This window comes from Lissotriton helveticus, chromosome 5_1 (genome assembly GCF_964261635.1).
Source record: "Lissotriton helveticus chromosome 5_1, aLisHel1.1, whole genome shotgun sequence".
Lineage (NCBI taxonomy): Eukaryota > Metazoa > Chordata > Amphibia > Caudata > Salamandridae > Lissotriton > Lissotriton helveticus.
In genome coordinates, this window is record NC_136065.1 from 209278280 (window position 1) to 209304783 (window position 26504).

Here is a 26504-nt window from a genome sequence, read left to right on the forward strand (position 1 = left end):
GGAGGTGTGGCCCCCAATAACCAGTCCCGCCACAGACCTATTTGGAGCTTGGTCCCTAGGCTTATTTTGTCATGCAGAGGATCAGAGCAGAAAGACAGACACAAGTAAAACTGAAGAAGGGTTGGGAGGGAGAGACGAAGGAAACATCTTCACCACTGTTGGGGAGAGAGTGTTAAAATACCAGTGATCCAGAAAGCAGTAGGAAAGCCCTTCAAGAGAACTAGCTCCCCACACCAGCCTCCAGGCAACACCAGGTATAAGACTCAGGGGTTGTCACAGGGAGGCAGCCATTTTGAGAATCTATAGAGAGGTTCAATGTTGAGCCTAGTCTTTGTTTTCTTAAGCGCCACTAGCACTAGAAATGAATTATTTATATTTTCTGTGAAAGCCAAGAATGTATGCCCTCACGTATTTCGGGTTATATCTTTATTTTCGGTGGCCGTTTTAACAGAACTAATCTTCTGGCTCTACTGTGAAATAGTATCTCATTTTATACACATCTGTTCTTTTGTTCACAATTTGATTAACCAGAATTAGGCCAAACCCCTTAGGTGAGACCAAGTAAGAAGTGTTGGATTACAGTATTTATAGAGTGTGACTTTTTAAGGGTAATCTTTGAAGTACCATTTAGTACAATATTAGAGACATGTGCTGTGAGATGCTTCTCCCATTTAAGGTCCCTTCTGACACGCCCCCATCCCCCCCACCTCTACAGTACCTCGCCCGCAACCTTTTAGAAGCTTCTCCATTGCTATCTATCACAGAAAGCCTCATAGTTGAAACTTCCGTCCCATCCTATTTTCATCTTCACTTTAAGTTACACGCTTTATCCGACCTGCACTAGTTCTAACACCATCAACTTCACCTACACCATTCATTTGTCTGTCCTTATCACATCACCTCCCTGTACTGCCCAATCAATATACTACTCCTGAACCTACAGCTATCCTGTATCTTCTTAGCAACTACTGCATCCCAAATCTTAATTTCAGTACCTCACATACTACAGTGCTCTTCAATTTACTACCAGTTATTCCCTTCTCATCTACTACTACTTCCCATGCCTACACATTGTCAATCACTACAGTGCTCCTACACCTACAGCATGTTTTTCCTTATCAACCATACCACTTCTACCACTTGCCCACCCAAGTTTGTGCAATATTAATCTACTCCTGCAACATGTGCCTTAAATCTTAACCCAACTGTGTCTCTGACTTATGCTATCTCTAAGAATACCTTACTGCTAAACCTACCACCATTACCTTCTGTTTACTTGCTTTCACTACACTACTACCTAAAACAGTACAGTACTCATAAACCTATCACCATTTCCTTCTTTCTCGGTCCACACTGCTTCCCATCCCTACACTACTTCAAACACTACTCTACTCCTAAACCTACCGCAGTGTACTACCATATGAACTCAACCACATCTCTGTATATTACCTCCAAAACTATACTACTACTAAACTAACTCCACACTTCCTTTCTTTTCAGCTCCAGATCATTATCACTACACAATCACAAACACTACACTACTCCTGAATCTACTGTGATGCTCTATCTTGTCGTCACTGCCCTATCACAACACTACGCTACTCCTGGACCTTCCACCGTTGTCTTCCGAATGCTTGCGGCTTACCACCACTAGCAGCCTGTTCCTTTCTCAAAGTTCGACATCATATACACCCTACAACCCAGGCAGCCTCCATCCGACTAATGTATATACTTACTTTTTCTTTGCCTTCGCTCACCATCCTCAAAACATCAATGCAACCTCACAGCTTTGCGTAACCAGCCAGCAGATCTGCTTTTTATGTACCCCTGGTCCTACCATGTATAGCACTTCCTATAGAATTGTAATTGTCCCTCAAAAAACAGAGTACATCCGTGGAAGCACCTGCCACATTTGACAGAGTCCGGGTCTTGGCCCACTTGGCCCAGGCCATCTAGCCTCGTCAGTCTCCGACTGCATGGAAGGCTTGTCGCGACTAGCGTGGATATACCATGGGATGTAGTCATGAGCGCACGGACAGTGCTTTATACATACAAACAGCTATTACAGACAGGAGACACACGCATGCAGTACTCACCAGCCGCGCGGACATGGGCGTCTTGTCTCCTTCGGGTAAATGCTGCTCCAGGGCCAGCACGATGCAGTTGGCTATGATGGTGGCTAGAATCATATATTCAAATGGAGTAAGAAGGTTAAGGAAGAAACTGGCTGAAGAAAGCAGACTCTCTACAACTCCTAGCCCTGCACCATCCCCAGGTGGATTCAATCTCAGAACCTTCTGCAGAACACATGGGGTCACCACCCGTCTAAGCATCTCCCCCACCCCCGTATCGATTAGTACCTGAGGCCCATGTATTATCGGAGGATCTTCTAGTCCCTGACGACTCCTTTATATCTGACCATCCTCCAGTGCCTGGTTACCTGAGGGCGCCATATTACCTGAGCAACCTGTATTACTCAGCGCCCTGCATTACCGTGGCACCGTGTCATATCTAAGCCGCCTCGTTTACCAGACCCACATCGATGACCTGAGGACCCTGTATAACCTTAGGAACCTGTATTGCCTGTGCAGCCTGCATTACCTGAGCAGCCTGCATTGCCTGAGCAGCCAGCATTACCTGAGCACCCTGTCTTAACTGAGCGACCTGCATTACCAGAGAGTTCTGCATTACCAGAGCACCCTGCCTTAAATTAGCGTCCTGCATTACCTGATTGAACTGCATTACCTGAAGGACGTGCATTAACTGAGCTCCCTGCCTTAACTGACCAACCTGCATTACCTAAGTGACCTGCATTACCTGAGCACATTGTCTTAAATGAGCTGCCTGCATTAACTGAGCTGCCTGCATAACCTAACCAACCTCGCTCTGCATTACTTGAGAGGCTCCAATACCTGAGCACGCTGTATTACCTGAGCACCTCCTGTTATCTGAATGCTGTGTAATACCGCAGCACCCTGCATTACCTTAGCCCCCCTGCATTACCTGAGCCAACTACTACTTGCACTCTGACTCCAAATAAACACAATGCAGCGTAGGCATGATGCTGGACAGGCATGTGACGTCAAATGGGTTCACTTTAATTGCACACACCCTGGACTATGAACACAATATTACATGGATAAAGTGGGTCACAGATGTACCCCAGCATGGGGACACGCTATGGAGTGTAGACACACTGAGTCATACATGTGCGCTGTCATATGAAACACTATGCACTATAAACACACTGAGTCATACATGTGCGCTGTCATAAGAAACACTATGCACTATAGACACACTGAGTCATACATGTGTACTACAGTATGAATACACTGCAATACAGACACACTAAATCATACATGTACACGTTCATAAGGACGCAGTGTGCAGAACATACATGTAGAGTCATAGACGTGCAATGTCATATGGACAGTCTATGCAGGACAGACACTCTGGGCCACATCAAGTACACATCGCCCCATCAGCACACGCATGGGTGCGCCGTTTCATAGAGTTACACTGTGGCCCCACACACAACCGTTGAGTCACAACCCTGTACAAGCTGCATGTGCCTGGGAACATCTTATACCCCTCCCATAAACACACTGCACAGATAGGAACCGTGAGGCAAACCCCACTCTGTCACCATCTGAGTGGGCAGTGGCCAGAACTTCACGCAGTGTCCCTTCAGTGCTAAAACCTACCCCTCAAGAGCTGCCTTGTAATCTGTTATGGTGGGCACTGGTAACAAGCTGCTAACCAGCACCCATTCTACAGTGACCAGGCAGAGTGCATTTCAACAGGGGCGCTATTTTCTCTGCCTGTGATGTGTGGTGTATTACCACCGGTTGGTACTTGTGCTTTACCACTCTTTACAAGTGGCATCAGTGCTGGGTGAGGTCCTAAGTGCATCTTTCACTTACCTCCTTCGCGTGAACTCTAGACTGAGTGGGGGAGGCCCTCCTGTGTTTGTTTACTTGAGCTTCTAAATTAATCTGCACATGTTAAGGGTCTTAACCTTGTCTCTGGCTACCAATAGAAAAGGCCAGGTTTCAGCCGGCACTTTCAGAAGAGAATAAAAGGTTTTTGTTTCAGGGACCTCCTCCAGAGGTGAATAAAAAAGGGTGCATTTCAGGGAACAACTCTAGAGAACAATATATAGGGCCAGGTATCAGCCAGCACTTCTAGGTAGTGGGAGTACCGGCCGAGCGGTGACCTGGGGAGGGGGAGGGGCAGGGTGGTGGGGTAGTAATGTATGGATTACGGACTTTAAAAGGTAAATAAACATAAAAATAAATAAAACGAATTTCGTTGCACACACTGCATCACCAAATGCGATGCAGTGTGTGCAACGAAATTCGTTTTATTTATTTTTATGTACCTTTTAAAGTCCGTCATTCATACATTACTACCCCCCACCCTGCCCCTCCCCCTCCCCACGGCCGCGAAAGAGACTAAAAAGGTTATGTTTCAGGAACCATCTCCAGAGGTGAATAAAAAAAGCTATATTTCAGGAAACAATTCGAGAGAAGAATATGTAGGGCCAAGTTTCAACAAGCACTTCCAGAAGGCAATACATTTTTCAGGGACTGCATTTAGAGGGGAATAAAAGGGTGCGTTTCAGGGACCAACTCTAGAGATTGCAGATTTATATAGCGTGGCTTATCACCCGTTAGGGTATCCAGGCGCTGCCCATGGGCACAGGGAGATTAAGTGGTTTGCCCGGAATCACAGGAAATTACGCCAAGACTTGAACCCAGATTCCCAGCTCCCGAGTCGGCAGCTCTGGTCACTGCACAACATCCTCTCCCTAGAAAACAATACGTAGGGTCAGGTTTCCTGAAACCCTTTCAGAGGGTAAGTAGAAGAAGGTGCGTTTCAGGAAACACCTCCAGAAGAGACTAAAAATTACGATATTTCAGGCAACTCCAGAGGAGATTACAAAGTGTAAACTCCAGGAAGGCTCTCACATCATCCACAGGCCTGCGTTTGGGCAGCTCTTTCAGTGAATACTACAGGGGGCTTTGTTTCAGGACGCATCTCTGAACGAGATTAAAAAGGAGCAGGTTTCAGGAAGCACCACGGGGGTGAAAGAAAAGGTCTACATTTCAGAAAGCCCCTCCACAGAGGTCTATAAAGGACTTATAGTTACAGGAAACATCTTCAGAGCTGAAGAAATAGCTTGCAAGATGTGATTCCATGTGAATGAAAATTCAAAGAATACCAATTATTAGAAACTAGTTAAACTAAAGCGTCATACGGAAATTGTCAAGATGAGTGGCATTTGCCATTGGTTAGAAAAACAGTTAACAGCAGCAGGTCTTTTTTGTCGGAAATGCCTTTTGCATCCTTATTAAAGTGCGAATGCCTTTAATCTTTAAAATAGGTTGTCCCTTCATTTTTTACACGGGATGCTTAGATCACTTTCCCTTCAATGCCCTCCCCTTCACACATCCTATTACTAGCTGATAGTTCACTTTTTTAAACTGCTGTTCAGGGGTGAACCCCAATCTCTGATCCATCGTTTCACTGATTTTTGCCTCTCAATGTCCCTTCTCTCGGTATATGTCCTCTTTTCCTTTCTGACATCCCTTTGTGTTCATGGGGGGGACCCCACCAGTTCACTCTCCTTCCCTCATGTTTTAACCTAATCTATTCCCCGATGCTGCTCTTGTTATCCACCTTTAGAGGGTTCCTTCTGTTCTCCTCATCATAGACGCCTGAGCCCCTGCACCGCCCTCTGTCCTGGAAGCTAAAGTCTATTCAGCAATCTCAGACCCAGAAGAAACCATATGCCCCATTCTCAACTGTCCGGTTTTTTATTCTTCAATTAATTACATTTCAAGGAAAAAAACATTCTCCGAATATATGCCCCACATTTGCTGCAAACGAGACCCTGTTTGGTAGCGAAAAACAGTAACTGCCAGATCTCAAGGTGCATTGTATTGAAATTGAATTCATATAGCGCTTCCTTTTTCTGACGAGGCGCTGCACGGGTGACATGCTCAGAACCTGTCAACCTGACCAGACCCGACCAATCAACGTGGACTGCATGTCTTAAAGGACAGAAAGAATAAAAGAAGTACCCCTTTTATTCCTAAATAACTACGGCTCGGTCCAAGCCTCGTGTAAGAGCATCCATATGACAGGGTCTGCGACAGCGTGCTCAGACTAGCGCCTGAGACTGATGAAAAGAGCCCAGAAGCAGGTGCTTCGCGTCGCTGCCCCCCTCCCCCATGGCTGCGCACAGGCCATTAACAGAGCGGAGCTGCGCCTGCATTTTCTGCTAGAGAGGCTCGCGCTAAGTGTAGCTGGAAGCCAGGGGGGCCGGCTGGCACCAGTGGGCAGGGCGCCCCCTGTCTGCCGCTCAGAGAGCCCGCCATGGGCTCTGGTGAAAGGAGCGCGTGACTTCAGCTGGCACAAACAGGGCCAGTTACAAACAGGCTGATGCCTCGCGGGAGCACGGGCGGTCCCTGCACACCCGCTGCCTGATTGCCTCGAGTAGTAAATCTCGGCCATTGCATAAGAGTCCTGAACTCCTCTCGGTTGTTGTCTCAGAGACTGCTGTGCACTATGCGTCCGACCAAGGCGGAGAGGCCAGGACCAGGAGGGAGGAGGGGCCAGGCTGTTCCTTCGTAAACCAGGGCGGGCGCGCCCCACACATGCACGCGCGAGACATGCCTTCTTGTGTGGGCTGAATATTCTTTCAATCTGGAGCGAGGCCAGGTGAAAGCAAGGACGTCGAACCACCGACACGTCACAGGGTGTCAGAAGTTGCACTTGGCCGCCTTTGGCCCACTGCAGATACTAGCGGTTTGACCCCTAACCATCCAGCAGCCTCCTATTTTATTATATTTTTGTTCCTGCCGATGCCTCTATGAGCCGAGCCCTGGAGTAGCAGCAATGACAGTGCCAGGCGTAGCAACGTGCGGGCCAAGTGCAGCAGCGATCGCTAATGACGTCGACATTGAGAGAGCGCAAACTGACTTAAATGTATGAGTACATCACACTTATCTGTAGTAAGCACAAATCATGAGGAGAAATGCCATGAGTGCTAATAGTATCTGCAATTATATTCTGAATGTATAGCTAAATGTAGAGATTTAAGTAGAAGTGGAACTAATACAGAAATGTGTGACATTATATGATTTTATTAGATGTGATTATTTTTGAATCCATGTCGTGAAGCTGCTAAAACATAAGATGGCAGGTGGTTAAACGCAGAACGTGGTAGGCCTCAGGGCCAGAGCTGGAGGGAAAGGGAAGGTGGTTCTTTTCACGACACAGATTGTATTAAGGTTTTTGGTCATTGCATTAAATAGGCCATGATTTATAGAAATGTTTACTTAATAATAGAATAAGAGTATTAACATGCTTTAATTAAATGAAGAAGTTGAATGGTATAATCATAATGAGAATTATTATAGGCCTGAAATGTTTTAGCATTGATTTACACGTACATGTCTGGGCTGAGAAATGTTGCAAGCCTTTTTCTTTTAGAAGTATATGAGAGTTGGGTTCTTGGCTACAGATATCTGTCTGCAAAGGAAGAGGGGGGATCCAATTATAAATGAATGAATAGAGGCCTGTTCAGTAGAAGGCCCAGACATGGAGGAGGGTTCTGGAATGTTTGAGGGGTATCAGCGGGCCGGAGAAGAGTCTGAGAAGCAAGGTCAACTCTAACGCATGAGGCCCAAGACAAAGCATCATGGAAAAAGCCAAAAGTTGCACCACGTGAGGGGCGTTCCGCAAGGGGCGTCTCAAATGTTGTTGACTGTTTTGTATTAGGGACAGCACCCCTGGGTGGAGTTAGAGCAGAGACCTGAGGACCCTTTAGAGAGCGGATGGGTAGGCAGAGAGGGGTCATGACTGGAGAACTTTAGGTTTTCACCAAGAGACTTAGAGTGAGTGACTTCCCTTGGGGGTCATTCACAGCTGACACCTTTGTTAGGTTGGGATTTGGTTAAGTAGGGATACCATCTAGAGCAGGGTAGGGATAGCCTAACCTTTGCGTTTTCCTCCAACCTAAATGAAGGAGAGATATGCGTCAATGCTGATAGCTTTATTGTTTTTAGAACTTGTGTTAGTGATTTCTGTTGCTCGTCTGAGGGCTTTTCGAGAGCACATGTATGTAATTGGACCTGTGTATCTCGTGAATCTCATTCTGAGATGCTTGTATTTGCAGCTTATCATTTCTTTACAATAAACTTTTGAAAGCTAGAAGTTGTTTGTGATCTTTGGGAGTAGAGTCCTTTCTTGGGTGAACTAACTTGGAAATAGGTGCACTTTCTTTCCTTACAGACAGGCAACAAAGGTTCAGTCGACCAGATCGAGGTTTGGATCAATAGATATAAGGTATCGATCAAAATCTCGCCCTTTCAGTTGGTAGCTATAGAGGATGGTTGCCTTCTTGAGGACGGTGACCTAGGCCAGGTTAGCTTACCCCAAGGCCCCTAGAGATCGATGATCGGAAGAACAGCCCGCTGGAGAAGATCCGGATGACGTGAGACAGAAAAAGCAGCAGTATCGGTCGAGAGTGAGTATAAAGGGTTATGCGTGTTAGATTGCGGTGTTTTGTATTGTATCTATGTTGTAATGTCTGGCGGAGTTGAATGTCTGTAGAGTGACTGTGGAACAGGTTGTGAGCGCGCGCAACCGGTGGAAATCTTAAGTTCAAGGAGAGCTTAAGTGGTTCGGGTGTATCGGACACCCAGAGTAATTGTCAACTAGTGTGAAGGGGGTCATGAGGTACCATTGATCACCCGAGAGACCGAGATAGGGGGAACGTAAGAGTGAGTGCGTGAGTAACGGACGCTGGTCGGAAGTTACTGTGTGTGTAAGCAACCTATCAGAGAGACGATAGACATCTCGTCAGTTGTGTTGACAATTACAGATAGACTGTGGACGTACAGTCGAGAGAAGTGACCGCTTGGTCGGAAGTAGTCATTTTTCGGTGTATGAATGGGACGCATGCATAACCGGGAGACGAGTTGAGAAAGGAGGGGTGCTGCTGCGAAGCGGAGAAAAGTGACGTCAGGTGGTGTCGCGCAGTGATTGGCCGACCGGAGAAAGACCGCGCTGTGATAGGCCAGCTAGCGAAGACGTCAGAACAGGGTCGCGACGTGATTGGCCGACAGGAGAAAGACCGCGCTGTGATAGGCCAAGCTAGCAAAGCCGCGACAGGATTGGTGGATTGTCATCAGGAAGTAAACAGAGTAGCGAGGCTGGATTTTGTGCGCATAATTATGAAGTGTTTTAAATGGCTGAAAGCAATGTTTAAAAGAGAGAAGCGGGGATCGTATGAAGGGGAAGAAGCCCCGCCGGAGGGTACGCCAGCTCGTTATATGGCAGTGAATGTTGGGCTGCATACGATCCTTTGGATATCAGAGTGGAGTAAGATTACTGAAGGAAATGAGGAACTGACGTTCCCGAAGTACGGGACGTTCAGATTAGAGGTGTTACATCGATTAAAATCAGTCATGACCTCAACGAGACCCTTGCCTAGACCAACCCAGTTTGAAGCTCTTGATGCATGGCTTAGGGCAGCGCATGAGAAGAATATGAACAGACGACAGGAAAGGGTGAAACGATCGGTAAGGGCAGTGCAGGATGCCAGGTGGGATGCGGATGCTAAAAGATGGAGAGTGCATAACCTGGAAATAAATAAACTGTACCCAGTGTTAGAGGTGCCCGTAAATAAAAGCCCCATAGAAGAAGATGATGAGAGCGAAACAGAGGACAGCCTGATAAACAGATTATTGACAGACAGGCCACCCCCGTATAATAGAGCAGGGGGAGAGGTCGAGAATACTGAAGGAGAAAAGGGGGGCAATGCAGGAGAGCATAGACCGCTTCCCAGTTCAGAGTGGGATCCTGAGCCAAAGAAAGAGCTGTCCCAGCCTAATCAGGTGCAACAGGTAGTCGGGAGGTTTGTGGTACAAAGAGCGCCGGAAACGGAAAGCGCCACATCCTACCCATTACCAGATGCACTACAGGTACCTGTTACCATAGGTCCTATCATATCGATATATGACCAAGAGAGAGCAAGAGGGGAAGAACGGGTACGGAAAGATAGAGAAAGAGCAGAGAAGGCAAGGAGGAACGATACCACTAATTCCCCAAGTCAGATGCCGATACCCAGAGAGTGGAGTACACCGATGCACACAGCAGGGGACCCAGGAGGGGATCCTGGGGGCCCAAGATGGCCAATGGATCTGAGGGGATCTGGACGAAAATCCTTTCAAGAGCTAAATGAGTACATGAAGCAGTGGGATGAGGCAGTGAAGGCTCAAAAGAGCATCAATGCGGCGGAAGCTGAAAGGGAAAGTCAGGACAGCCGAGCTCGGACTCACTGCGGGGCTGGGGAGAGCAGCCCGGAGTGGGACTGTAGAGGGAGTAGGGGAGTCACCCATTGGGCCCGGAGTGGAGGTAGAACAGACCTGGAAAACGGGGGCCCCGGGAGTGAAGGGGTGGCGCGCCCAATACTCAGTGAAGGGGAGAGGAGAGCGCAAGAGTACAGAAACAGCTTTAAGTGTCCACACTGTGTACCTGGCACCAGAGAACAGAATGGGAGTTGTGAGAGGTCGCACCATAGTCCCTGTGATGACGGAAATGAGCGCAGCCCAGGGAATATGGGGAACCAGGAAGGATCGTATCGGGTACTGAGCAATATGAGGCAAAGAGAGAGTAGCGAACAGAGGGAAAATAACAGAGAGGTGTGCGGTGAGAGGAGAGAAGAAGAAGAGAGTGGGCAGAGAGAGAGTGGGGGTAACAGGCCCGTGTTCCATCACCTTCCTAGATCGGATGGCCGAGCATGGGACCTGGAGAGATGGGAGCGAGGGAGACCACCCATTAACTCTCCCGAGCCCAAACGCAGAGCTCGAAGTTGGGATGGTAGGGAGACCAGTGAGCCCCCTTCGAAAGACATATTGCGAGCCGAGATAAAAGCCAAGAGACTCGATGTCTCCAGTTTAAGGTCAGACCTGGATGACATGGTAGATGGTACCCTGCCTTTAGAAAGAATGGAAATGTATGAACAGGATGAAATACTGTATATGGCAAAAGACATTACTCGAAAAGCGAGAGCAGTCCATGAGAAGTTAGTCGAACTAGCAGGCAAATATATGGTGGACTTGTCGAGAACCAAAGCATTACAGGGTAACCACAGGCTACATTACTCAGATCGAGACCTAGATGAGAGGAGAACGATTGGGCTGAAAACACACATAAGGGAACTGATTACTGGAATAAGGACATGGAGGGCACTAGATAAGTGGGAAGAGAGGTGGTCCAAGAAAGGGACCGGCAGGAGAAGCACGCTTGGTATGACACCAGGACAGCAGGGAATAGAAGCATACCCTTTGCGTGAAGTGGCAAATGGGAATTATGTACATGTCCCTTGGAGTAGGGGAGATTTAGCTGCTTTTACCACCTCTTTCCCCAAATTACGTGAAAGCCCAGTGGAGTGGTACAAGCAAGTGGAGAGATTTGTAAAAATCTCAAAGGTCCTTTGGATAGATCTGAACACGCTGTTTGACATTGTAGTACCAGGCGATCTGTGGACAGCATGCAAGGTTAGCGCTGAGTGGCCCACAACGGAGCCAGAGAGAGATGCCAAGACTAATGGGCCGTCCGAGACTGTGATGGCAAAATACGAGAGAGTGATGACTTGGCTGAAAGAGAAAGTGCCAATGCAAGACATAGATTGGGTCAGAATAGACCGAACAAGACAGGAACCCAAAGAGACAGTTCACGAATATTACGAGAGATTGCTGAAGGCGTTTAAACAGTATAGCGGCTTGGATGTAATGGATCCAAAAGACATAGGGCAATTTGTGTCCAAGTTCGTCCTGGGACTGAGACCGGATATTAGTTTAATGATTCAGCAACACTCGATTTGTTGGCAAACTAAACCTCTAGACGAAATACTGAGATATGCCAGGTACTGCTGTGATGAGATAGATTCCAAGGCTAAGAAACTAAAAGAAAAGTTGATGGTGGTACAGATGCAGGCAGCAGGGAAGGGGGGACAACAGCAACAGCAGCAAGGAACAGGTACAGGAGGAAAGAAGCAGTACAGTCAGAACAAGGGCAATGAGGAGAGTTCCACCTTTAGACCCAGAATAGATATAGCTGCCTTGAAGAAAACGACTAGGTGCCACCAGTGTAACGAGGTGGGGCATTGGAAACGCGAGTGCCCCTACAATGTAGAGATAGGAGAGCAAGAGATAGAGGAGGAAGAGGTCCAAAGCGCACCTACAAGAGGGGTAACGCCATACCAAGGAAAGGTGCTCAAAGGGGGGGGGGGCTCCTCCCCGAGCCCAGTTCCCGCAACCTCCTCGAGTAGGGAGTATGGGTAAGACCTATAGACAAATGCCCCTGTTTGTAGAAGGGGAAGAGTGCTATTATGTGGACCCATTAACCGGACAGAGAGTGGAAAGAGAAGACTGCACCCTCGGGGCAGCCTTGGAGGTAGATCAGAGGGGACCCTATGTTGAAGCAGAAGTAGCAGGGTGCCCTACGACATTTCTGGTGGACACAGGAGCCACTAGATCCACGATCAGATCAGCTGCAGTTCCAGACCTGCCCATGTCTGGAGAGACCATACAGGTGGTAGGGGTCGCAAACAGGAGAATAACCAGCCAATTGACAGAACCGGTACAGGTGAAAATAGGGAAGTACAGCGATGAGCACCAGTTTGTGGTTTGCGATTCAAGTCCTGTGTGTCTGCTAGGAAGAGACCTGTTGTGTAAATTGAATTGTACTATATATTGTACACCTCAGGGAGTGGAGGTATTGACCAATGACGATGATGCAGATTTCAAAGATGCAAACTCAAGAATATGCGTGGAACTGTACCCTACTTTAACAGTAGAGGAGCTCCCCTGGGACTTGAGAGAGACAGTGGCACCAGAAGTATGGGATTTCACTGGGGAAGAGATTGGATTGGTCAAAGGGGTGGACCCAGTGAAAATTGTAGTGAAACCGCATGCTGAGTTCCCAAGAACACCCCAATATAAATTGACTCCAGAAACGATTGCAGGCATAAAACCCGTGATCGAGTCCATGATTAAACAGGGAATACTGAAAGAAATCGTGGGTAGTCCATGCAACTCCCCGATTATGGGTCTGCAGAAACCAAATGGGAAATTTCGGATAGTACAGGACCTGCGAAAGATTAATAACATAGTCGTTTCATGTTGTCCAGTGGTGCCGAATCCATCAGTGATACTGTTTCAGATTCCATTCCAAGCTGAGTGGTTCACTGTGATCGATCTTTGCCAGGCTTTCTTTTCGATCCCTCTGGACGAAGAAAGCCATTTTCTTTTCGCATTTAAGCTGGAAAATCGCGTCCTAACATGGTGTCGTATCCCTCAGGGGTATACAGAGAGCCCATCGATCTTTAACCAGCTTTTGAAGAAAAATCTTGAAAGTCTAGTGCTGCCCCAGAAGTCAGTTCTGGTCCAGTACATAGACGACCTCCTTGTGGCGTCAGAAACAGAAGAAGCTTGCAGGGAAGACTCCATTGCTTTGTTAAATCACCTAGCTGCCAATGGGCACAAGGTGTCCCCGGGAAAATTGCAGTACTGCCTGACAGAAGTGCAGTACTTGGGACACAGAATTGAGAAAGGCAAACGAAAAGTGTCACCAGACAGGATAGAGGCGATCATGAAAATGAGTGCGCCTAAGACTCAGAGAGAGGTCAGGATGTTCCTAGGGATGGTGGGTTATTGCCGACAGTGGATCGTGAACTTTTCACTGAAAGCAAAGCCCTTGCAAAAACTGACGCACAAAGAGGTGAGTGATCCGGTACCATGGGACAAAGACTGTTTGATGGCGTTCCTACAGCTGCGAGAGGACCTGTGTCGTGCTCCGGCATTGGGAATGCCGGATTACAATAAACAATTTTTTCTTTACTGTTGTGAGAGAGAAGGTTGCGCGTTGTCTGTGTTGGTCCAAATCCATGGGAATGCCCGTAGACCAGTTGCTTATTTCTCGGCTACTTTAGACCCAGTAGCCGCAGCGTTGCCCGGATGTCTCAAATCCGTTGCCGCAACGGGTGTCAGCATTGAGAGATGTGAAAATATCGTCATGGGGCACCCGTTAGAGGTGTGCGTGCCACATTCTGTTGAACTGTTGATGACCAGGACCAAAACACAGCATCTGACCAATAGCAGGCTCACGCGCTATGAGCAAGTTATTCTTGCTGCAGAGAATGTGACCCTCAAGAGATGCTCTGTTTTGAACCCTGCTACCTTGATGCCACTTCCAAATGATATTGAGGATGATGATGAATATACAGACCATGACTGTCTCGATGTGACTGAACTATGCACCAAACCCAGACCCGACATCGTAGATGAGCCACTGACTGACCCAGATGAAATTTTCTTTGTCGATGGCTCATGTGTAAGAGACGAAGTTGGGCAGTTGAGAGCAGCTTATGCTGTTTGTACAATTGAAGGAGTTGTGGAAGCTGGGTGCCTGGAAGGAGTACACTCCGCTCAGGTAGCCGAGATTATTGCCCTGGCACGTGCTTGCTTGGCGAGCAATCAAATTCGAGTCACCATATACACCGACAGCCAGTATGGGTATGGGGTAGTTCATGATTACGGGCAGTTATGGTCTCAAAGAGGGTTCATGACTTCTTCAGGCTCTCCCATTCGCAATGGAGAGTTTGTGCGCCTGTTGTTAGAGGCATTGCAGTGCCCAGCAAGTATCGCAGTTGTAAAGTGCACCGCACATACCAGAAATGAGGACTTTGTTTCGAAAGGCAATAGATATGCTGATGAAGTTGCGCGGTATTGCGCGGAACAAGGTTACTCTTTCACAGAGGTGGATGTGGGTGGAATAAATGTAAGAACTGAATTAGCCATGATACTGGAAACTGTTGATACTTGGGATGAACTGTCAACCATGCAAGAAAATGCTCCTGATTCTGAAAAGGAAACATGGGAGAGGGCAGGATGTGTAATGGGTGAGACCCATTTTTGGGTCTCAGCAGACGGCAGAGCAGTGTTGCCCAATGAGATGGTGAGTCCAATGGCTAGACTCATACATGGTCCTGTACACTTAGGGAGAGATGCTATGCTGAGAGTGTTTAGACAGACTTGGTACAATCCTAAGTTTAGAATAGCAGCAGAAGCAGTGTGCCAGCGTTGTGTGACCTGCCAGCAGCTGAACGTAGGGAAAAGAACACCAGTTGCACTAAGTCACATAGGAAGGTCTGGAGGTCCATTCAATCGAATGCAGATAGATTTCATTGAAATGCCAAGGTGCAACCGCCTCCGCTATGTCCTGGTGATAGTTTGTGTGTTCTCCAGATGGGTTGAGGCATACCCTACACGTAGGTGCGACACCCTCACAGTGGCCAAGTTATTGCTTAGGGAAATCATTCCTCGCTTCGGGGTGCCGGCCTTTTTGGAATCAGATAGGGGAACACATTTTAACAGCGAGCTTGTGAAGATGGTCTGTGTAGCGTTAAGTATCGACCAAAAGTTACATTGCAGTTACCGACCAGAAGCCTCAGGAATTGTGGAGCAGATCAATGGCACGATCAAGTCCAGAATAGCTAAAGTTTGTTCCTCAACGACCCTGAGTTGGCCTGATGCCCTGCCATTAGTTCTCATGAGCCTTCGCAGTACCCCAGACAGAAGGACAGGGCTGTCACCACATGAGGTGTTAATGGGAAGAGCAATGAGGCTGCCATCTGTCCCAGCTACTGCACTGTTAAATATCACAGATGATATGATCCTGGACTATTGTAAGGGGCTGTCTGACGCCATGCGTTCTGTGTCCCTTCAGGTGCAGGCTGCCGAGGTTCCAGCGTGCCAGGGCCCTTGCCATGACCTGTATCCTGGGGACTGGGTCCTGGTGAAGAAACATGTGAGAAGAAGCTGCTTGGATATTCGTTGGCGTGGACCCTTCCAGGTCATCCTGATCACGAACACTGCTGTGAAGGTGGGAGGCCTGCCCAATTGGATCCACGCGTCACATACGCAAAGGGTTCCAGCACCTCTGGAAGGAACAGCTCCTCTCTCGGATAGACGTCCAGCAGAGGACCGAGAAGCCATAGAGGGGGCTAGCCAAGCTGTAGAGGTGCCAGCGGAAGCAGGGAACGAGTCTGACCAAGCTGAGGACGGTCAGTACAACAGCGAAACAGACGACGCTACAGAAGGAGAAAGCAGCTGGGAGTACGAGTCTGACCCTGACAGGTCTGAAAGAGAGCGAGAACAGACCAGAAGGAGAAGGAGTAGAAGGGCACGTGGAGAAGCTAATTGGCCGCAAAGAAGGAGCTCTAGCCTGAGGTCAACTCCAGAGGTAACCCTTCCTCCGATATCAGAAGACTCAGACCCAGAAGAAGGTGCTCAGGGCGCTGAAGCACCGGACCAAAGAAGGTCAAGAAGAGTGCGTGTGCCTAACAGAAGATACTCCACACCTGAGTGGACATATCTGGCGACAAATGTCTGTGAAACCGGAGACAGGGAGGATCCGAGCGGTGGTGGTGTCCAGTTCTGAGCCCATTATCACCGTGGAAATAAGACTGTTGGTACCCGGTGTCGAACAAGAAGGGTCACTAACATTCATGCTCCCCAGACCTCCCCGCCTCAGCAAGTTAAAACACATGTTCCTTTCAGAATTGCAATTCCCCGATTTTGGTACAACGATAACAGCACATGAAGAGCACAATCTTCGTTTGGAAATACTGAACTATGCTATTGAAGCTGCAACCACGAATCTGATAGTAGACTGTTAAAGGACTTTGTAAATAAAGCAAGCAGAAAAAGAAGATTACCTAGCGCCCAGGAAGCAGAGAATTTTAGGGAACTTCCCTTGAGTTGATGGAGAAGGGCTAGGGTTGTCTTTTTTGAACTGTTAAAGAACTTTTGCGAAGAAGGTTGTCAGCCTCCAGTTGTGTGGATTCGAAAGACAAAAGGATTAAAAAGAGACTGTAAAGGAACGAGAGGAAAAGAACTTTTTGCTAAAGATAAGAGAGAGCTATATTGTCTGACGAAATGGAGGCCGGCACCCAGAACCGAAGAGCTAAATGTATAATAGGTACACTAATAGTAGGAGTGATAATATTAATAGCTTTAGTGGTAACAATTTCTTATGTAAAGGGACATGAGGAGGAGGTAAAGGTAACTGATGCGAATTCTGTAGTAACGCTTACACCTACTGTTGCTGGTGAGAAAAGGGAAAACACTCAAGAGAAAGCGTTATTGGCTGCAGAAGCCCGCAGGTTACATGTAGACGAGTCCCAAGGAGACTTTAGGTCGAATGCTTATGCTAAACTCTTGTATGAATACGTGGATGCCATGGAGGTTAAGGATTGTTATGTCTGCATGCAGTTGCCGGCATCTGTAGACGAGGGTATTAGATACCATCACCTCCCTTTGACATATGGCATTACATGTAGCTTATTGCTTAGTATATTTTATGAGAGAGATAGTTTTGAATACTATTTCTCCAATTATGATTCAGTGTTGCCAGAAGTCCCAAATTATAAGCAGATGAACAAATGGGACTACTGGAAGAGTGAAGACAGATTGGCCAAGTTCTTCATTCCTTGGATTACCTTAGATACTTCACATGCCCGTAGAAATAACCTGACATGTAAGGTGTCAGAAGTCGAGAAGAAGTTCATAGGGCAGGTGGATGATCGTTACAGGAGACAAAAGATTTTGAAAAAATCAGGACAATGGAAAACAGATTGGACCGAGGAAGAGAAGTCACACAAGAGAAAGGGTAGTAGTGGTCCAATAGCTTTAGATAAAGCGAAGAGAGGAAAGCTATGTCTTCACCGAGCCAAAACGTATTATGAAAATGTATACGTGGGTGAAGTAGACTGTGAACATGCTTTTAATTTAGAGTACTACACTAAGGATTTCCTAAAGGGAATGCAAGTGATTCCGAATGTGTATTTTGTATGTGGAAGAAATGCTTACGTGAGACTACCTGACAACTGGTATGGATCATGTTATTTAGCAATTGTCTTCCCCAAAATATATCATGCACAAGACTTAGTGATCATTGAGGGCAAGACATCATCGAGGGGAAGGAGAGATGTAGGAGATGCAGAAATGGTTGGAGATGTCTTTGGAGCTATGTTCCCTCTTTTGGGAGTAATCCTTAAAGATGTTAAAATTAGACGACTGGCAACAGTTGTCGATAGGTTGTCTGCCAGCACAGCTCAGTCCTTAATGCTGGTAGAAGGAGAGATGCAATCGATAAGGGCTATGGTTCTTCAAAACCGACTTGCTTTAGATGTCCTATTAGCAAAAGAGGGCGGAGTCTGTAAGGCTTTGAAGGTCCAGGAATGTTGCACTTACATTCCAGACAGTTCGAAGCCTCTTGAGAAAGTTATTAAGAACATAACTAATATTCACAAGGAGATCGAAGACTTGAGTAGAGAAAATGTCTGGGAAAAGGTGGGCCACGGAATGAGTACAGTTGGAGGGTGGTTTTCCACCTTAGGCAAAAGCTTTGTATGGTACATTCTAAAGCCTATCATCATAATATTGATCTGTGGGATAATATTGTGGGGATTGGTGAGGGTATTCAAATGGTACAGAGCAAGAAGGTCAGAAAGGGCCCAAAGAGAACAGCTGCAGAGATTGGCTGCCATACAAGATAATCAGTACAGGAGCCTGAGGGCTCTGGAAGCGCAGAGAATGCCAGCAATAACTGCAGTTTAAATGTTAGTGATGACCCCGAGAGGTCATCAAAGGGGGGAACTGAGAGAGCGCAAACTGACTTAAATGTATGAGTACATCACACTTATCTGTAGTAAGCACAAATCATGAGGAGAAATGCCATGAGTGCTAATAGTATCTGCAATTATATTCTGAATGTATAGCTAAATGTAGAGATTTAAGTAGAAGTGGAACTAATACAGAAATGTGTGACATTATATGATTTTATTAGATGTGATTATTTTTGAATCCATGTCGTGAAGCTGCTAAAACATAAGATGGCAGGTGGTTAAACGCAGAACGTGGTAGGCCTCAGGGCCAGAGCTGGAGGGAAAGGGAAGGTGGTTCTTTTCACGACACAGATTGTATTAAGGTTTTTGGTCATTGCATTAAATAGGCCATGATTTATAGAAATGTTTACTTAATAATAGAATAAGAGTATTAACATGCTTTAATTAAATGAAGAAGTTGAATGGTATAATCATAATGAGAATTATTATAGGCCTGAAATGTTTTAGCATTGATTTACACGTACATGTCTGGGCTGAGAAATGTTGCAAGCCTTTTTCTTTTAGAAGTATATGAGAGTTGGGTTCTTGGCTACAGATATCTGTCTGCAAAGGAAGAGGGGGGATCCAATTATAAATGAATGAATAGAGGCCTGTTCAGTAGAAGGCCCAGACATGGAGGAGGGTTCTGGAATGTTTGAGGGGTATCAGCGGGCCGGAGAAGAGTCTGAGAAGCAAGGTCAACTCTAACGCATGAGGCCCAAGACAAAGCATCATGGAAAAAGCCAAAAGTTGCACCACGTGAGGGGCGTTCCGCAAGGGGCGTCTCAAATGTTGTTGACTGTTTTGTATTAGGGACAGCACCCCTGGGTGGAGTTAGAGCAGAGACCTGAGGACCCTTTAGAGAGCGGATGGGTAGGCAGAGAGGGGTCATGACTGGAGAACTTTAGGTTTTCACCAAGAGACTTAGAGTGAGTGACTTCCCTTGGGGGTCATTCACAGCTGACACCTTTGTTAGGTTGGGATTTGGTTAAGTAGGGATACCATCTAGAGCAGGGTAGGGATAGCCTAACCTTTGCGTTTTCCTCCAACCTAAATGAAGGAGAGATATGCGTCAATGCTGATAGCTTTATTGTTTTTAGAACTTGTGTTAGTGATTTCTGTTGCTCGTCTGAGGGCTTTTCGAGAGCACATGTATGTAATTGGACCTGTGTATCTCGTGAATCTCATTCTGAGATGCTTGTATTTGCAGCTTATCATTTCTTTACAATAAACTTTTGAAAGCTAGAAGTTGTTTGTGATCTTTGGGAGTAGAGTCCTTTCTTGGGTGAACTAACTTGGAAATAGGTGCACTTTCTTTCCTTACAGACAGGCAACAAAGGTTCAGTCGACCAGATCGAGGTTTGGATCAATAGATATAAGGTATCGATCAAAATCTCGCCCTTTCAACATCAAGTCTCAGAAACTGTAAATAGGAAAGATCGGCACCTGTTCCCTCTGTCACTGATGTAGCTTTAAGCCTCGTACGTGCAGAGGCGCGCATGCGCGAGTAATGGACAGGGTGCCGCCTTGGGGTGTGCCACGAGGCCCCCTGCAGCCCAAGCCCTCTGATAGGTCTGATGCTTGGGAGCCTTCGCAGGGGTCCAGTCATGAGCTGCAGCCTGCGCCTCCCTGTGTGGACAGAGCAGGCCTCGTGGTGTAGGGCTGGGAGAGCGGCCTGTGTGGGCAGAGCAGGCCTGGTGGTCAGGGCTGGGAGAGCGGCCTGTGTGAGCAGAGCAGGCCTGGTGGTGCAGGCCTGGTGGTCAGGGCTGGGAGAGCGGCCTGTGTGGACAGAGCGGGCCTGGTGGTGCAGGGCTGGGGTGTTTTGGGAGAGCGGCCTGTGTGGCCAGAGGAGGCCCGATGGTCAGGGCTGGGAGAGCGGCCGGCGGCGTGCAGCAGGCCTGTGGGGGAGGCCGGCAGCGCAGCCGCCTGGTTGCTAGGCTCCAGCTAGGCCTCTCTGGCTGGCGCTAACGCAGGATCAATAGGTGTGTGTGATTGCACCGGGGAAGAAAACAACGCGCTCCCTGGAGACACCCTCGACTGAAGCACTGCTGGTGGCAGCGGAGCCAGGGCACAGCAGGGGAGCACTTCCGGGATTCATGCCCTGGCCAGACAAAGGAACTCTGCTGCGAGTGGCACGGGGGCAGCTCTCCAGCCCGGCACCCACCCGATAGAGGTGTGTCACACAGTGAAGACCCTACAGCCGTCCTGAGCAATGCCAGGCCAGGCATAGACCCCAAAAACCAGTGTGGCACGGGGGAAGCCCTGCTGAGGAAGCGAGCCCTCCAGGCCCCAATGCCCAGGGGTGGCACGGAGGAGGCTGTCATGCTGAGGAAGCGAGCCCTCCGCCAGGCACTCAGCCAAATGCGGGGTGACTCAGTGGAGACCCTTTAGCCGAGCTGAGGGTGCGCATCTCCCAGTCAGACATAAACCCCTTTGCCCAGGGTGGCAAGGGGCAGGCCTGCTGAGGACGCGATGCCTCCAGTCACCCAGAGGCCCCAATGCCGGGGCTGGCACGGAGGCGACATGCTGGGGAAGGCAGCCCTACCTTCACACATAAAACCCCGGCTCACGAAACAGAGCACCCCCCTTTCCCCCCATGCCCAAGTGAGGGAATTCAAACCCTCAAACAAGCATCCCTCAGGGGCGCGCACCCGCCTGCCTGGGGAGGGAGCCCCCCCCCCCCCCCAGAGGTTCATGTGCTGTCGGTGTACGGACGGCCCTCAAAGCCGGGTGAAGGAAGGAGCGGGAGGCCGCCGTCGGGAGCCCTGGCCCCCCAGGACGGATGCTGGGGAAAATACAGAGGCCTCACGGCTACAAACGGGCAGAGTAACCCCAGCCGCCCCCAGATATCAATAAAAGGGTCTCATGCTGGGGAAACACGGAGCCCCCGCATCCGCGGAGGGAAATCCGAAGACCCGCCCCGCCGCTAGGTGACGGGGGAGTGGGGAGTCCGCACCGGTGGGCTCAGGTGGGGGAGAAGGGCCTAGCAGCCTGCCTATGCTGGCGGGCACAGGGAGACCCCACAGGTGGCAGGAGGCAGCGGAGTCGCCCCTGCTTTCACTGGACAAAGGGTCCTTTAGCGCAGCCCCCCTTTGCCTGCGGGAGCGAGCCGAGCAGCCCTGCGGGGGAAGGGGCCGCGACAGCAGCGGCGCCTTCCTCGGGCCTCCGCTCCCGAGAAGACGGTGCGCTCCCCGGGCAGCCCGCGCTGCTGGTGGCGCGGCCACTGAGCACCGCCCCAGGCTCCGCCAAGGGTCGCGTGCCCCCTGTCTTCAGCACAGAAGCATTTGTACCCACACCATACATACATATATATGTGACGTGCAACGGTGCAGTGACGCCTTCCGGCTCCATGTTGTTGCTTCCAGGCCATGGAGCCAAGCGTCAGTCCCTGCTGCCGGGATCTGGGCCCAGCCTTGGCATCCCGAGGGTCACTCCAAAGAGCATTCCCTGCCAGCAGGCGGGACATACCACACTCATATGTCGGTGATGGCAGAGAAGGCCCAATCGTCTCTTAAGGCTGTGCTCACTGCAGTCCTGCACGCACGCTTGACCCCACAGCCTTTGTGCCACATTTAACTCCACACGCATGTGACGCCCCAATATCCCACTTCTACACTAAGAAAATACCCAAAAATATTTCACCCCCCAGGAGTCAAAATGCAGCGACCCTTTCCATTGACCCGCCATCTCATGCCCTGAGAAAGAAGAGTTCCTCTCAGATCGCCTTGAGTCCTTCCATTCCAGCCTAGCCCTTGCTCTCCACAGCCTATTCTGAATGAATCTCCAGGGCCCTGTCCGCTAGAATGCTATACGCTTCCATGCTCCAGGCCTTTCTCTTGACCCTGGCCAAAACCTGCCCTGGTCCCAGCCCTGCCCTGGTTCCCATCTCCAATCCCTGCTGGTTCAGTCCCTCCGCTGGCACCAGGTCGTACCCTTGAGCCTGTTCCGATCTTCTGCTGGCTTAACTACAGCCTCCACCCAACACTTGCTCTAGTCTCTTCCCCAGGCTTGGTTAAAACGCCTGCCCTAGGTCTAGCAATGGACACCTCCCTGCCCCTATGCATGGCTATAACGCTAGCCCCTGTGCCTGTGCCCTCCGTCCTGGTTCAAGCTTTCTTGGTATGAATTAAATCTCTGCCCAGTCTAACTTATTCCTGTGTCCAAGACCTCGTTTCTATCCCTTCCCTTAGGCCTTGCTACATCCCATGCGCTTAGGTCTGTCGCTAGACATATCCCTCAGTCTAACTAACTCAAACCCCTGCCGTCAGGCCTTCCTCCGGCCCCTGTGCCTGGCTCCAGCCTGCACTTACAGACCTGGCCCTGGCCATTGTTCCAGCCCCTGCTTCCAAATTGCTCCTGTCTTTAAGTCTGGAGCCAACCCCTGTCCCAAATCCCAGCCCTGCTCCTAATCCGGATTCCAAACCCTCCCCTCAACCTTGGCTCCAGCCCCTTCCCACACAGCCTGATCCATCTAGACCTTCTCGATTGCCCACCCCTGCCCTACCATCTGTTAGTGCCTATGCACTAGTAAGGGACATCTTACTTGATTATCCTTTTTAAATGACCCAAAGATCCTAGAAGACCCTACACAATTTCTCCTTCTCAATCGACCCATTTAATATCCCAGACCAAGATGTAGCCATTCGGTGATCCAGTTGAAATAACCCTCCTGTTCATCACTCTTTTCCAACTCAGTTCCACCGACTGCATAAAAGCCCACCTCTGCTGCCCCTGAGATGTGCAATCAGTGCTCCTATGCCCATCACCTGTCCCCAGCTCCTGCCACGATCACCTACATTGGTTACGCATATGGTGAATCAGTGATCCTTATAAAATGAACCAATGAGCCCGTTAGACTCTACTCATTCTCCATCAGCCTAGCCATCACACCAGGAAAGAATATTACTATTTGATGATCCTCCTAGCATGACGCGTCTCAGCCGTATCCACGCCTTGATGTCTTTTCCACCACAATCTATCCCTGGCTCCCTACACTAGGAAAGGATCTGTGCATTTGGAGTTGCCCTACTATTCATCCTTCTTACCCTTAACCTTACCTTAATTTGTCACCCTCAAACCAGCGATGGCCATTCATTGATCCTATTGGAGTTTCTGATCGACTCTTTCAGATCATATATTCCCTCCTGTTCCTCTGGTCTCCCATTGGTGAAGAGGATGGCCATTCAGTGTACTTCCCTTGGAATAAAAACAGATATCTTTCCAGACTATATAACTGATGCGATCTCCCTCTGTCAACATTCTCTACTGGCCCCCACCACCCTAGTAAAGGATATGGATATTTGGCTAACTTCGTGGAACAGCCGTTCTAGACCAAATCATTCACCGCTGCCCCAAGTGCCACAAACTAGAAAAGGATATGACCAGTGATCCTTTGGAATGGCCTTTCTATAACCAGCCCATCCTCCCTCTCCCCAACTCCACAGATCTGCCTCCGGTTCTCCGCAATGATAAAAGATATTGGCTTTCCTGGACATTTCTAGACCAAACCCTTCTCCCTCCAGCCTGGACGTATCCTGGTGATGGATATGGCCACTTGGGGATCTTCTTAGAATGGTCCTGCTGGATCAAACCAGCCTATCTTTGCCTAGCACTGGATAAGGGTCTGACCATTCGTGATTCTCCAGAATGATATTCCTATACCCTAGCCACCTCTTCCATCCCGGTCCCCAGTATCCCCACACTGGAAAAGGTTATGGCCATTCAGTGAACCTCTTAAAATGACTCTTCTAAACCAAACCTATCTATCTTCACCCAATGTTCATCAACACTGGAAAAGGTTATGGCCATTTGTGATTCTCTAGCATGGTCCTGCTAGACCAAACCCATCTCCCTTTACCCATCGCTCCCCAGCAATGGAAGGAGATTTTGCCATTCATGATTCTCTGGAATAACATGCCTGGGCCTACCCATCCCCCTTATTGCCTAGTCAGTACCCAGGACCCCACACTGGAAAATGACATCGTTATTTGTGCTTCTCTAGAATGACCCCTCTTGACCAAACCATTCTATCTTCGCAAACTGCTCTGAAGCATTGGAAAATAGTATGGCAATTTGTGAATTTCTGGCATGGCCCTTCTATTCCTAACCCATCTCTGGGATACAGCCATTCATGATTCTCTGGCATGACCCTCCTACACCAAACCCATCTCTGGGATACGGCCGTTCATGATTCTCTGGCATGTCCCTTTTACACCAAACCCATCTCTGGGATACAACTATTTGTGATTCTCTGGCATGACCCTTCTACATCAAAACCATCTCTGGGATACAGCCAGTCAGGATTCTCTGGCATGGCCCTTCTACACCAAACCCATCTCTAGGATACAGCCATCTGTGATTCTCTGGCATGGCCCTTCTACACCAAACCCATCTCTGGGATACGACCATTCGTGATTCTCTGGCATGGCCCTTCTACACCAAACCCATCTCTGGGATACGGCCGTTCGTGATTCTCTGGCATGGCCCTTTTACACCAAACCCATCTCTGGGATATGGCCATTCATGATTCTCTGGCATGACCCTTCTACACCAAACCCATCTCTGGGATACAACTATTTGTGATTCTCTGGCATGACATTTCTACACCAAAACCATCTCTGGGATACAGCCAGTCATGATTCTCTGGCATGGCCCTTCCTCACCAAACCCATCTCTGGGATACAGCCATTCGTGATTCTCTGGCATGGCCCTTCTACACCAAACCCATCTCTGGGATACATCCATTCGTGATTCTCAGGCATGGCCCTTCTACACCAAACGCATCTCTGGGATACGGCCATTCGTGATTTTCTGGAATGGCCCTTCTACACCAAACCCATCTCTGGGATACGGCCGTTCGTGATTCTCTGGCATGGCTCTTCTACACCAAACCCATCTCTGGGATACGGCCATTCGTGATTCTCTGGCATGGCCCTTCTACACCAAACCCATCTCTAGAATACGGCCATTCGTGATTCTCTGCAACGACATGCCAAGAACCTCCCCACCTCCCTACCCCCATTCGGTCCCCAGTACCCCATGTTGGAAAAGGATATGGCCATTCTGTGATCCTCTTGGCATACTTCCGGATGATGTTGTCCTCGCTGAAGATGAAGAGGGAGCGGTTGACGGTGAAGCAGTTCTGCTTGACAGGGATAGGATTGTAGAGGGCCATGGTCCGGGCCCTCTGGGCCATCGACTGCTTGTACACCCTGGCACCCGGCTGGGGACCTCCTTGGCGGCTGCTGCCCCGGCCCCCTGCCGTGCCGGCTGGCCCTCCACCACCATAGCGAGTGGGCAGATCCTCTCCAAAGCGAGCCATAATCCTGAGGATGCAGAGAACCAGCAGTGAGAATCCAAGGCAAGGGGAGACAGGAGCATCCCCCCCTAGGGTGCAGGAGGACTTCCCTGGGGGGCAGAGAAGGTCAGCAGATGTACCTCCTCCCCTGGAGGGTTACAGAAAGTAGAGCCAATGCAACAGCTGTATATAGAGGGTACTAAAGGAGTGCCCAAGGCAGGCTGGGATGAAAGGTTGGAGCCAGCACACAGCAGGTCTTGGGTGGGGGGTCACACAGAGCTGGAGGGTCTCACACACAAAAAAGGCTGCAATTAACAGAGTTGTAGAAAGCGGGAGCCAAGGCAAGATCCAGTCAACAACGAAGAACACCCAAATGTCACAGTGCCCAAAGATGCATCTGCCGGATTCAAAACACCATTCAGATCTCCCCAAAGTGCCCCACGCCTCTGAAAAGAATCCACA

The 26504-nt window shown here is 48.9% G+C and overlaps 1 protein-coding gene across 1 annotated transcript in view; it reads right to left on the reverse strand.

Annotated features, from left to right (window-relative positions):
* CACNA1B (calcium voltage-gated channel subunit alpha1 B) overlaps positions 1 to 26066 on the reverse strand; it is a 1081812-nt gene extending 1055746 nt beyond the window's left edge. The window contains exons 1-2 of the mRNA XM_078642008.1: positions 25801 to 26066; positions 2097 to 2202 (exon numbers count right to left, since the gene is read on the reverse strand). Coding sequence (XP_078498134.1) covers positions 2097 to 2202; positions 25801 to 26066 — 372 coding nt within the window. The remainder of the gene's footprint in view (positions 1 to 2096; positions 2203 to 25800) is intronic.
* Positions 26067 to 26504: the final 438 nt, after the last annotated feature.